The sequence below is a fragment of the Prinia subflava genome, chromosome 1, assembly GCF_021018805.1.
Source record: "Prinia subflava isolate CZ2003 ecotype Zambia chromosome 1, Cam_Psub_1.2, whole genome shotgun sequence".
Lineage (NCBI taxonomy): Eukaryota > Metazoa > Chordata > Aves > Passeriformes > Cisticolidae > Prinia > Prinia subflava.
The window spans coordinates 103,573,521-103,588,204 of record NC_086247.1 but is presented as its reverse complement, the minus strand read 5'-3'; the positions used below and the strand labels follow the sequence as shown (position 1 = coordinate 103,588,204).

The 14,684-nt window shown below is 35.9% G+C and overlaps 1 protein-coding gene across 1 annotated transcript in view; it reads right to left on the bottom strand.

Moving 5' to 3' along the window:
• CNTNAP2 (contactin associated protein 2) overlaps positions 1-14,684 on the bottom strand; it is a 1,042,914-nt gene that overhangs the window by 505,978 nt on the left and 522,252 nt on the right. The window contains exon 8 of the mRNA XM_063405816.1: positions 13,383-13,647. Within this exon, the coding sequence (XP_063261886.1) occupies positions 13,383-13,647 (265 nt within the window). The remainder of the gene's footprint in view (positions 1-13,382; positions 13,648-14,684) is intronic.

Sequence of the window (14,684 nt, the reverse complement as noted above, 5' to 3'; positions counted from 1 at the left end):
CCCTCAACCAGCTCTTTGCAATGCAAAATCTTCAAATACTGTGAAATAACATTTTTAAGTTGACAGGCTAAATCTCAAAGGATCAAATGATAGCAAGTAAGGTTCTGGAGAAGGGCTTTCTGATCCCTGTTGTCACTCCCCCTCACCTGCCTTTTTCATTAAATGAATATGGAATGAACTGAAAATAGAACTTCCAGAGGCAGGCAGTGAGTCCTGACAGTGCTGACAAGCACCAGACAGGCATCATTGACATGGTGTGAGCTGCTGTGAATACTCAGAGGGAAGGACCTTGCACGTTCTTGGACCTTTTGCTGCTGTGCTTAGAGAATCTGAAGAGTAACTTTCGAATAACTGGGTTGGGGAAAAAAAAAAAAAAGTGAATTGCAGAGCCTTTCTCAGAAGCAGTCAAATTCAAATTCTCACTGGATTTAATTTGGCCTGAGATTTTGACTGATTTTGACTTCAGTACTGGAAGTGTCAGCATCATAGCCTTCCTGGGCTCTTAACTACAATGTGCAAATTTCTACTGTTTCCAGTGTGAACTGAGGATACATGGCAGCTGTCAAAGACCTCAACAACTCCAAACAACATAATACCAGTTTTCCTATGAGACTGTACTGGTTTTGAGTGGAGACAAGATGTTATTTCGGGCTTCTGTATGCTAAGTGTATGAACCATTACATACAATGGTCAAAAAACTGATCTACTGCAATGTTTCATACCCCACTGCTAATTCAGGGTGTCAGTGTAATCAGAAGTTTAAGTCAAAAATGTTCATGTTTGCTTATGATTATGGATATTTAAATTCCTGTTTAAACATAACAAACGACAAAACCAGATCTGAGTTGCAGGTTTTGATCCAAACTAAACTTGAGCTGTTGAATACGATGTTTTCTTTCTACTCAGCTCTGTTGTAGTGATGTCAATGATACCCAGAAAATTAATAATGTTATTTAAGAACAAAATTTATTTTAAATTATGAATAATTCAAGGGTACGTTCTTTAATTTACACCTACTACAGTTTGCTCATCACTTTTATGACAATGTATCTTCATTTTCTTTAAAAAATGAAAATGAATTTCACAGAAACTATTAATAGTATTAAGAAATAATTCTACTTTGCAACACTTGAACATAAAAATGTCTTTTCCATAGATAATTAGAAGTTCTTCTTGTGCATGTAAAATATGACACAGAAAAGAGATATTAAAGGTACTATTAATATAAAAGCAACATCGGTACTGAATGTTATTCTGTTTATCATTTAAAAGAGTTTTCTGAAATATGACTGAATTCTTTCAAGCTTTTGAAAAATTTTCTTTTGTTAGAATTTGATGAGGGTATATCCTTATGGTTTATAAAAGTTCTGTAGAATTTGAATTTACTTTAAGGAACAGAGCTACATGTTTAATATAACTATTGTTTGAAAAGAAAAAAGGGGGAAAAAAGAGAAAAAGTCTGCTACTACTGAGCCTTTAGTAAGAACTATATAATTCCTTTTTCCACTTGTACCTTTATATTCAATGTTGATGCTGAAATTTTTCTGAGGACATATTCTGAGCACACCATATTGGACCTCAGGTTATTTCCATAAAAATAACACATACTTTTAAAGATAAAACTAGTTAAGCTATTTTCTTCACTTTTTTGTACATAGCAAATGCCTGTACATCAGAAAAGCTTCTTTTCTCTGCATATTTGTCAATGGGAATTTAGTGTCATATGCGAGGAAATTTCTAAGGAAGCTGTATTAATTGAGGAATAAGAAGAACATCTGTGTAAACAAACCAAAGCAGAATAAAAGATTCCGTAAAGAATCAGTAAGATCAGGAAGTAGGAGGAAGTAGTAAACTAGCACATTTCTTTCTAATGTCATGCAGAGCTACCAATATAAGATATAAAACAAATATAATCTTGTTTTAATATATATATATATATATATATACATAAATATACACCCAAAAAAGCATGTTTGCCAAAAATCTTTATCCAACATTGATTTAAGCCCTCTCCCAACCTCTATCTGCCTCAGTGTACAGTTTTGTGATACATCTATCATCTTTTTCCTTGGTATAACCCTTCTCTGCTCACTCTTAGAAATAAGGATGGCCAGTAGCCCAAAGTAAGACATGAAAATCCTGGGAAAAATCCTGCTTGGAAAAACCCCAATTTTTTTTCACAGACCTGCTGCATTCCCTTATCGTATGACTGTTCAATGGCTCACCACTTACAAAAATCCTGGTTACATTGGCTCTGATTCATGATTATGGGAATGGCAAGGAGACCTAATACTGAAAATGCCTGATGAAGCCTTCAAAAAATGTAATGAACACTTAGTCTTTCTGCCAAAAAAGAACTTAAGATGCTATACCCAATTGCAGAGCACCTGGAGCAACAAGTGAGAGCAGTGTCTGTTTAGGATGATCTAAGCGGATTTTTCTTGTTGGATGATTGTATTTCAGATATTTACTGCTTCTGCATGGGGTTGTTTGTCATTATTTAAAAGCACAAAACCTTGTTCTAATAATGATATAGCCTTGTGGAAACTAATAATCTGTAACACTGATCAGAGATTCCTGACATGGGGAAGAAATAACACTCAAAATGCTAATCCAGCTAAACAGTATATGGAACAAGCTGGACCACAATGCGTCTAGTAACATAATAATTTATTATGAGTAGCAAAATTAGCTAATAGTATTAACATAATGTTATTATAATCCTTACTTGCAGTAAGAAATGGAACTTTAAAATGCAACACTTATGAAGATTTAAAAAAAAAAGTTTCCTGAAGATAACAGCCTGCTGCAGGAAATATTATATTAAAAGAAAGATGAAGCAAACATCACATTCATAACAGCATTTTCCTGCAAACAAAGTCAGAAAAGAACACTTCATACTATATTTCTCAAAGCTAGAAAGAAAAAAGGAAAAGGTAGAAGAGGTAAGTGCATTCTTAGTGCTCCAAGTTTGTTCAACAGCAGTGTAACTCAGGGTCATCCTGCCAAAGAAAAATGAAATGTTTCAGTAATTTCTTTGGGTTTTTTATTTTGTTTGCTTGTTTTTACAGGGGGCTGTCAATAAAACATCATATCTTTCTCTCTCTCCCTCTCTCTCTCTGTGTAGATGTGTGTGTATGTATATGCATATGCATATGCATACATATATGTATATGTAAATATGCATATGTTTCACAGGCACTTGGGAAGGTAAAGAAGGCAGAGCTGTGTTGTGCTCAGCTCTGTGCCTTTGGAAGATGCTTTAGAAGATGAAGATCATTCCCCTGGGACCAGATGTTCTTGCTTAGCATAAGGCAAATCTTTATCACACAGGAAATTTGATGAACCATCACTTATTTCCAATGCTACAGAAACCGGTCCAAGCCTCCCAAAAATTCCTCTGCACGACATTATTATTTCCCAGATTCAGTACAGTCAAGAGTATCAGCCCTGTGTTGCAAATTCCAGAACTGAGAGACATGGCATGAGTTATTACTGTTTTCACAGGTAATTATCCAAGTACTAACACCAGAATGTCAAGAATGTTATCTTTTCTTGCTAGAAATCTGCTAGTGCTCTGGGAAAGTTGATTCCACTTGGCAGTTGCTTTTAATATATGTGCTAATATGCAGAAAATGAGCTGTTACAAAAGCCACAAAAGGTCAACCAATGAAACCCTTATGCTTGAGGGCATGCAATATAATGTTCCACTATTTTGAACCTGTAAAAAGAAAGCAAAGCTATTTTTGTATTTTGAAATAATGAATCCCTCAAATTCATTGTAGATTCACACATTTCTTGGAAAAGACATAGGGGAAGTCATGACTCTAAACATGTTTTTCTTTAGTAAGGAAATACTCTGTGAAGGATATGCTTAGAACTTCGTTTTTCTCCTCAGTGAAACTGCGTGTGTGGACACTGATTACTTCTAGAATAAACTATGTATTTTACAGTGGCTACCTCACAATAAGAGAATTGAAGTTTGGTTTTTTTTTCACTATGAAATATATAAACTTAATGAGTAAGCTTTTTAAAGACAATATCATCTTCCATTCAGCTTACAGAAACCAAACTACTTTGGTTGCTCTGTTTCACCTCAGTGCTCATGTGATGCTGCTTCAGCAACATTTGGAAATGAAAACAGACAATGTGCAAAAATGCCTGAAGGGACTCACCATCTTTTACAAGAACAGAGTAAAGGCAGAGCTAGCACCATATAACTAGAAAATGTTTTTCTCCCCAAGTCAATTTTTGCAGCAGAGTTACCGCTTCCATCAAAAGAAAAGAAAAAAAAAAAGACAATACAGACTATGCCTGATGCCATTTCAGAAAAGTACTTCGATAGAAATTGCTTTTAGTTCTGTCAATGTCAGTAGAAAATGCCAAAGTGCCAAAATACACATCACAGTTGTGCATGACTGTGCTAACCAAAAACACCCAGTAAGGGCCAAGCTGACTTACAAGAGCTGCATTGCTTGTGTAAAAAAAATTGGAATTAATCCTTTGGGCTAGACGCCATTCTGTGTCATTGAAGCAAGTCTGGAGGTCAGCAGAAGCAACATGAATTTACAATGGCATGACTGAAAACAGAATCTTTCCTCTAGCACTTAAGTTTTATGCAGCATAAAATATGTATGAATGCTTGACAACTTTTCCTTTCATTATATACAAAAGTGACTTTCTCTTCTTTCTAAAATAACACTGTCAAACCAAGAGGGACTGCCAGAAACCTGTCACAGATAATAATCTATTTTCCAGGTTCCTGAATAGCAATGAAAAAGAAGATATAGAGTGTCAGTTCCCAGCACATAAATTAAAGTTCGGTGCCTGTAATTAGGTCATGCTTCCCTTGAAAAACAATTGTGTTTAATATTACAACAAATTTTAATTATTTTTTGTAAGTAATAGGCTAGAGATGTTGTGGAACACCTACTTGAGGATTAGTGATAAATAAGATTAAAAATTAAAAATTGCAAAATCTCAAATTACTTGCAAGGACATTTGCTCTAGAGAGGCTATTATTCCTGGTTTTAGTCAAAGTACAAATGCTGACTTTTAAAGTAAAGAAAATTCTCCTTTCTTTCCCTTGCATTTGGATAAGATGAAAAGGTGAAAAGAGCACTGGCTGGTTTAATTTACATAGTTGATAGCTTCATACCACAGTGTTGTGCACACTGCTTGAAGATTCTGAACCATTTTTTGAAACACTATTACATAATATATGTTCAAGACCTTTGATCTCCCAAACATTTTTCTAAGTTTACAGAAACTGAATTTCCTATGTTCTAACTGGAGACTGAGCCTCCAGTATTTTTTTCTTCTCCCCTCTCTTTTTTAAACCATAAAAATAATTTTTTTACACCAGCAGTATTTTATGCCCACCAAAGATTTTTCTAAAACAACAAACATTGTGTAAATGGGGTGATGGCAGACCATTTTTCCAAATCTGAGAACTTTCCCTTTGTTTCCACATCTTCAACCCACCTCCTATTTTTCACCCTCTCTGTTGCAGTTTCTTGCTTCTGAAACAAGGCAGGATATGCCTCTACCATGTTTGTATGGCCCAAGGAATGATCCATTTCTGACCCACCATACAGCTTGTGGAGGTGTCTCTGGAGCAGTACCCTCGCCCTGGGACTTCACCGTTGATCCAGATGCCCACATGGTGCAAGCCCATGCAACACTCACAGCTCCTGCCTCTCATGTCATTAGCACTACATGGCCACAGCTACAGCAGCCTTGCCACAACAGCTTGGCTCTCCCACTGACCCTGCGTGCCCTTCTTTGGGTCGCTGATACATCAGGAATATTATGACTCTAAAAATGGGCATCTCTTCATAAAGTGGTGAACAATAACAAGGTTACCTCATAACCCATGATTTTTGCAACTTTTAAGCAATGACATCCAGAATGCATTGTGTGTGCAGAAGAGGAGGGGCAGGAGAGGTGGAAGGAAGGGGCACAAGAATCTGTAAGAGCACAGACTCTTTGTGCAGAGATGTGTTGGAGGACAAGCCAGGCTGGCAGAGTAAGAACTGTTTTGTCCATCCTGTCTATTGTAGTGGACTCCAGAACAGTCTAACTACTGAACTATTCCTGGATCTATTCCTAGTGCTGACTAGGGAGAAATACTGATCCTGTAGGAAGACAATATCCTAGAAATAATGCACCCTGTGTCCAATGGGGACAGTTGTAGCAACAGGACCTTGAGATGAAAAAGGAGCACCCTGGTCCTCCTGAATCCATTCAAATGGTTTTACTTTTTTACCAAATAATGATCTGTGAGCTTCCTGCTTGTTGTAGTGGGCAAATCAGCTGAATAAATTCTTTGACTGACACATGACTATGTGCACAATGGTACATATATATATGTACAGTGACTGTAACTTATCTATTAAAAAGTGACTGCATTCCTTTTAGCTTCTGCTACTCCACTTACTCATAGCCATTTACAGAACATCATAGCTGCCAAACTAAATAGTCAGTAGCCTGATATCTTTAAGTTATTAGAAATGGTTAATCATATGCTGGGTTATCATGAGATGTGATTAGTCAACTCCTTCTCTCTGTGATAGAAGCAATGTGAGCACCCCGACAAAGCAAAGCAAAAAACACACTTCAGACAGATTTTGTACTTTTTCTCACTAGTTTGCAGTAAAAATTAAATCTGCTACCAGGTAAACAAAAGGGCTAAAATAACACAAAGTCCAATCTATTTCTCCAGTAATACTAACATCTACAGGAAAGTTTACAAGGAATCACATCCTGTCATTGACAGCAATCCATGTTTTTCCACAATTAGGAAGTTTGAAAGGTGCTTGGAAAGTATTTGTGCCATTGCTGAAAGACCTGGCTGACCTTAGTGTGTGGTTGCCATCATGTTGCCATCTATGTCAAACCTTGGTCAGTATAGGAGTGGGAATCCTGGAAATGGGCTTTCTCAAAAAGTACCTGTATGGAGGAAGAGGCAGAGATGGCAAACTAGCATTGAGGGAAAGAATATGATATTTTGGATATGCAGTCTTTCTGATATTAGAAAACATTCCTGTCGTTTCCCTTTATATTATATGAATACTTTGTGGTGTCCTGGGAATACTGTTGTTGGGTTGTGCATAAACACAACAAACATAACTATAGCTTCACTCTCTCTTGTATCCTTTTGTTTATTTCTTTATTATAACCTAAAAGGAAAGTAATAATGGAAAAAACCCCTCCCACATACTTCAATCAGTACATGTAAATCCTGGAAGAATTTAAAATGTAAACTTAAGAGTATTTTATAATGTCCATTCCAACAACACCATCTCTCTGATCCAAGAAGTAATACTGGTTTTAAATAAGCATCTTTGGTGTGATAAACCAATCTTTTGAGACAAGTCCCTTCATGCTCTTTTGCATTCAACGAAAATATGCAAACAGAGAATCTACCAAAGTAAAAATCTATGTTCTTAAGGTAACTGCAAAATATTGGGCACCTCTGTAGCATTCAGAGCTAAGGAGTTTACCTTCTAGTCATCAAAGTCAAAATCAAAATTTTCAGACTTGACTAGAACCAGACAAGCAATAACTGATGCAGGTGTAGTAAGAAAAGGCAACATGGAAAGCAATAAAAATTGAGTTCACCTCCTGCTGAACTTCCTGAATTAAAAAATAATTAGAAGGGTATGTTTCTATCTAGTTCTGTCCAGATCTACTCACAGAAATTACACTCATTCCAGCAGCAAGTTAGGATTATCATTTAACCACTGACTCTTTCAGAGTTTTTGTCCTAGAGGGAACACAGTGAGTGTTCAAATGATAGCTGTAAAAAACTTTATCTCATCTTTTATGCTAAAATAGTGATCAGCAAAGGTCCCATCTAACTGTGTTCAATAGCCCAGAGTAAATGAGACCAAAACAATAATTTCTCAATAAATTGAGAAAGGTTATCAAGGACAACACCCTACTTTATTAATTCTTGGGTTCCTCTGTGTCAGTACAACCAATAAAGAGTTTCATTTTCTCAGGAAAATATCTGAAAAAGGAAGTATATATGCTTTAGAATGCATAGCTTGTTCTTTTTACTCAACTATCCAGTGAAAACCAGTGACTGATGAAGCAGAATTCACAAACCCCTGAACTAAACTCATGAGTTTTCTTAGACAAAGAAAGGCTGCAATCAGGAACTGTATTTCTTAATCTGATTGGTTTGAGTCTACTGTACCGAGATGCTAAACCAGACTACAGGGAAAATGTGTTGTAAAAACAATTATAACTACTACAAGTATTTCTGTGTTTCAGTTCTGTGAAATTCAAACTCACAAATACCTATTCATGTAGCTGCATACACTGCTTAAGGTCAATAGCCAAAAAGCTACAGAGAGAAACAGGGACAAACCTGGATATCTGTGAACATTCTAAGTTTCTAATATTCAGGCTTGTCTGATGCTAAGTCATCATTCTGTCTTTCATGGACAGAATTTCTGTCTCTCATCTCGATCTTGCTGACAAGTGCCTCAGGGGTATCTGCCTCCACTTACTAACATTCAGTGCATAACCCACTACCAGTAATATGAGAAAGACCTGGTGGGAAATGTTATCTTCCCACCAGAAATGCACTTGTGCTCTGTGTATACACATTCTCTATACACATTTAAGGCTTTATTTAACCACCAAGGCAAAAGTACTTCTTGATTCCCACATAAAGTGCCCCAGGGAATTGTCACTGGAAGAGTACCACTTTAGATCTGTCAGACAGAGACATTTTATTACCTGAAGGATGCTATCTTAACCAAAGGTCTAAAATATAAATGAACTGCAATTCAGATGACTTGAGATCTAGCAGCAAGACAGAAGGGTGGAAAGCTTCCCAGGGATTCCACAGGGAGAAGGCTGATTTATTTAATACAGATAAATATGACAAAAAGATATTCATATCCCAAGTTTTAATAAGTTTATATTTGACAGGAGGAACTGAAGAGGTCTTGAGCAGCAGCTAATACAAGATGTTAACTAATAGAGTTGGCGGAGGAAAAATGAAGCTTTAAGCAGATGAGTTCAAGTTAAAGGCAGGAGATTTTGGGCACTGAAAATTTCTCTGTTTCTTATGGGCTGAAGGAGATTATGTCCCTTTTGCAATGACTTATCCTCTGTACTGTAGGGTAAAATCCAAGGGATCTTCATAGACCATCTAGTATTTAAGTAGAGCAGAGAGTGCTTAGATATGAAAGGTCAAAACTGCCTATGAAAAGATGAGTAAGAAAATAAACAGAGGATATATCAAGAGATTATTTTAGAACCTGCACTCATGAAAACCCAGCCTTTTCTCCAGAGACAGAGATGTTCTATTCTATATTGAAATAGGGATTTGAGGCTTTAAAAACACATTGTAAAGCCATTAGATGATTCCTCAAGAGAGTTGTTTTGAATGTTACTGTTGTTTCTCTGAGCAAAGCAATACTTTCTGTGTTTTTTAATGTTATTCATTTTTTCTCATGTTGAAAAATTCAGAAATTTTGGGTTCATTAGGAAGGAATTTGGGTTAAGTTGCTGAAGCAGGTAGATAAAACTAAGTGGAAGAAAAGGAGGCAGCTGGGACATGGGCTGTGGCTTAACCCTGCAATGAACTACATTTGCATATAGCTTTGGGAAAAGTTTCAGAAAAACTTTTTATAGCCAAGAGACACTTGGAAGTATGACATTTTCCAGTTGCTGATTTTAGTGTGCTCTAGAAAGAAGACATTAGCTGGTTGAAGCTTATAAAGAAATACACCTTCATCAACAACTTATTCTAATTACAAGATTACAAATATTGAGTAGATTCTTACTACGTATTCAAACTAAATTATTTCTAAACTGCAGCAGGATATCAGAATCTGTAAATATGCAAACCTGTATTCTAAATCTGTTCTCAAAAAGATCCAAAAGCAAGATCACATCTTACTTCCATCTTGTCAGCCTAGCATTACTTCCACCAATCCTTTGTGTAAATCCAACAATTTCTAGAAAGTTTGCCTGAATCCCATAACGACAAAACCAGAATTTAATCCAAAACTATACGGAGCAGTAAAGATAAATCTCTTGACTGTTTTCTGAGATTCTCTTCTGTTATTAGTCCCTATGCTGGAGCATACACAATTGTAAAGATATTAATCAAAGTTTACTTTGCAGAGAAAAAGTCAATAGGATGTTTAACTTTTGATTTATACACAAGCTTTAACTATTTCACCTGTGTAATTCTGCACAGTCAGTAGCTTATTTCTTCTAATTAAATCTTTATTTCAGCTCTCAGTGGGCCTGATTTTCTTCCTACTAACAGCAAGTTTATTAATATAACTCTCATCAATCAAATGCACATTTTAATGAGACTAATGTGAGAAAAAAGCAAAATCAAAGTTATTGACTTTGTACAATAGTTTTGCCAGTCTGTTCACTGCTAAGCAGTGCTTACTGGATGCTTAACAGAATGCTGGTCAGGGCAGGAACTTTTCACTGTTTAGAAACCTATTTTGAAAGTACAATTGGCAAGATGATGAAAAAAAGAAATCATTTACTCGGGAAGAAAATCAGGCAGTAAGTCAAACTACAAGGGCTAATCATCTTTGTCCTTCTCATATGTAATGCAAACAAAGTTCATGTGCATATTAATGTAAAATACTCTGTTACACTCAGTATTTTGTTATGGGCATCAGAGTGTACACCTTAATAACACAGTAAAACGTTTCTTACTGGTGTTTTACAGGGTCTTTATTGCCTCTACCATTTACCTCTTTGAAGACCAGGACAGGTCATTTGGTCATGGTTAAACAATTTACAGCCAGGTCAATAAAAACCTGAAAATCTCTTTTGCCAAGTCAACACAAAGGTCAGCTGTTTTTCAATTGTAACACAAAAATCATACCTACTATATACTACAGTATATATAACCACCCCTGCTTCTTTTCAGCCCATGTAAAACAAATCTGAAATGTTCATATATGGATAGACTTAATTGTCAGATGTGTAGAGTTGAGGCTGTGGTTTGAAAGAGACTGAAGGCATGAAAGAAGCAGCAAGGTAAACAGTATGTAACATAACCGAAGAAGAAAATAAAATGGATTTTGGCAAAACCAGAAGTGATCTATAGAGAATTTTCTAGAAACTGCTGATATAAATATCAACTATCTGTGGGGTTTTTTAGAAGTAGTAACAGCAGTGAGGGAGGTAACTAAGGCATGAAAGACAGTAGAAATGTCTCATAATAAAGATAATTTTGAACTCCAAACAGCTAGTGAAGCTTCAGATACAGAAGATTATTTTAATAATTATAACAATATTATTTTTCTTTTACATATTCCAAGAATATGTGGGATGACTTATCCTGTCAATAAAGATGAAACAAATTGATCAACAGACTGAGAGAATTTAATGAAGAATTGAATACAGTGAAATCTCCAGCAGGTAGGACATGCAGTTAAATAAATGAAGGAACAATTAAGTGCCTTTTTGAAGACCAAAGGATAACATGAAATGAGACTCTATCTGGGATCTGCTAACACCATGAAAAAAATTATCCCTGACAAAAACTGAACAGACAGCAGGAAGGATATCTGGGTGACAAAGAAAACTGCTAAGAACAGACTGCCTGATGGCAGCTCTCCATTTCTCTGATTTTAGGTGCAAAGCAATGTCCGCTTCATGATTCCAATGAATCACCTACTATTATCCAAATGTTTTCCCACAGTATGCTATGTAACCTCTCATGATCACTGCATTTACACAGAAGTTTGTTTTGCATTCCTGCTTTTTATTTGATCATTTTAGAGCATTGTATCCCTTCATTCACTGCACTTCTATGCATAATTATTTCATTTTTACTCTTGCAAAGAGTCACCAAAAGATATAAAATTGCAGCAGCCTTTCTCTCCTTAAACAAAATGCTCACATGAATTACATATGAAAGTTCTGTCAAGTCAACAAGAAAATCTTTTCTCCTACTGTCTGATCCCTCCTGGTCATCAATAAGCACTTCATAAAGCAGTAGCTAGGTAAGGAGGCTAGCATTGCCCAGCTACCAATGAGAAAAGTGGGGATTCAACTGTATTTGCAAAATTGGAAGGCTAGACTCTCCTGTTTATCTGAAATCTGTGCCTGCTAAGGTAGAGCTCCTTGAGTCAGTACATGCAACTCTAAGGCATCCAAGGGAAATCGTGACAAATAAAACTCTGTTCCATGTAAGTACCTTAACTGCAGAGCTGTGAAGGAACAAGACTCTGCCACCTGCACATCAGCTTACAGCTCTCTTGTGTGAGTCCTACCAGTCAGTACAGCTACTGCTTCTGTAACCAGCACCACACTGTGACCCAGAATGAAGTACTGCTGTCCCCATTTAACTCAAAAAACTGACATTAAAGCTGCTATATAAGCAAGTTTGTAAATTACGAGAAGCATATAGAATAAAGACTAAGAGACTTTAACTTGCTCCTGGAAAAATATGCTATTACAGGTGACAGGCAGAAACACAGCAGATATGAAACCCAAAAGAGATTTGCATCGAGGTTGTGGTTTTAGTTAGCCTACAATTTTCTGATAACCAGCCTGCATTCCCCCCAGAATAGTCTGTTAATACCCCATAGAAATATGCATTCCCTACACATGCAGAAGGCTGCATACTTGACTATGTGAAATTCTCCTTTGTCAGCTGTTAAAAACAGCCAGTGAAAAAACTGAACCTTTTGTCAATAGGACCGCAACGGCCAGAAATCTTTGTGCCAAAGGCAGACCATTTTGGCTTCTAGAAAAAAAAAGTTGGCTCTGATATTTACCGTCCAACAGCAGCATTCTTTTTGCTGCCTTACCTGGCAGATGTCATATTTTCCTTTTCTGTGTTCACACACAATTAATTTCACAGGCACTGAAATGCCTGTTGCAACAAAATAACAATGAAGTATCAAAATAAATGTAAGTTTTCATGGGATAGCTATGTAGATCTAAAAAATCCTTACAAATAATTATGGTTCGAATGGTTTTCTTTTTCTTAATGAGAGATTCCCCAATTATTGGAAAATATCAGGAGCAGCTTAATTATTAGACTACATCTAGAAAGAGAGCACATTCTCATTTTAAAACCAAATATTTTTCCAGAGAAAACTGCAAGACAGAAGGAAGGAAGAAAAAAGAAATGCTGCCTCATAGATAAAGGATGATTTCTTGACAGAATTAGATAATTTATATATTTTATTTTAATGTAACAACTGTTTCAACATTCTTGTACTTCTTACTCAATGAAATAGTAAGGGATTTAATACAGTTGTGATATAAATTTTTAAGTTTGTAAAACATTGTTCCAGTCTTTAGGTACATAATGATTTTAAACAACACCAACCAAAACGATACCAAATTAAAAAAACTCAAACCACACTTACCCGATGAGATGTCGATCCGGTTCTTCTTCGCTTGGGTGATGTTGATATGGACACTGACTTTGCCCTCATTTATGTCAATCTCAACATTCCCCAGGTCATCTGCAAAGTTGCTGAAGAGAAGAAGTCCGTTTGGGTTCCAGGTCCGGAAGAAGAAACTGACTGAGAACAGATCCTGGCTTGGACGACCAGGAACCTCAAGGTAACTGGTGGCATTGAAAAAGACAGGCACTGTATGGGGCTCCACACAAGAAAAACTTAAATTTCCCTAAGTAAAACACACACACACACCAGAAAAAAAAAAAAAAAAAAAAAAAAAAAAAAAAAAAAAAAAAAAAAAAAAAAAAAAGAGAGAAAGAAGAAGAAAAGAGCAAAATGGTAAGATTTCACTAAATTCATAGCTACCCCTAAAAAAGTATTCTAGCTTTCATTCAACCCAGAGACTATAGTGATCAATGTACACTGCCTCTAAAGATGTGCTACTAATGTTATCATTATTGTTACTATTAAAATAGTTACTGTTTTTTCTGATTTTTTTCTAGCAGTGGTCCCATTATATTTTATACTGTACATACACAAAATAACATGCAGTCGGCCCTGAAATGTTGCGCTCTAAGAACAAACTTAGATGAAAGCACTAATATTTCTAGTTAAAAGATAAAGAAATTATCACAGATAAACTTGGGCTTGTCTGTGGCCCCCATAGAAACCTACAACAGAACAGTATAAAAAATGAGTGCAGATTTACAAATACCCTGATATCAATGTGTCAATCAATACAGTACATGATGTTCAAAAATAATGATATATAATACCTTAGTCAGTCCTTCTATTATGTTTTCAAATAAATGATACTAAATATGCTAATATTTCAGTTCATGAAGCAGAAGGATTAGGAGTAGCTGATCATGAAAAGCACCTAATATTTTTGGATAGTAAATAATTTTGTCTCTAAAAGAAACTGCAGTTTCTACACTTAAAATATTATTCTTCAGGAAACTGACAAAAGATCCAGTCAACTCTACTGATCTACAGGGCTTTAAAATGTATCTGTAAACAAGACTAGAATTAGGGCCATTCATTTTTATCTCTGATTCTCATGTCAATTCTCACAACAAATGACCAAATTGGCAGGATATTACCATTTGGTGATATTGATAGGGTATTACCATTTTTTTTTTCCTTAGAAATCATACTTTGTAGTAATCTGTGCCCATAATTAACTTATTACTGAATGAATGTAAATATAACAGGAAAACTTCCTCTCTGAAGAATTCCCATAACATGTGGCAAAGTGTATCCTGT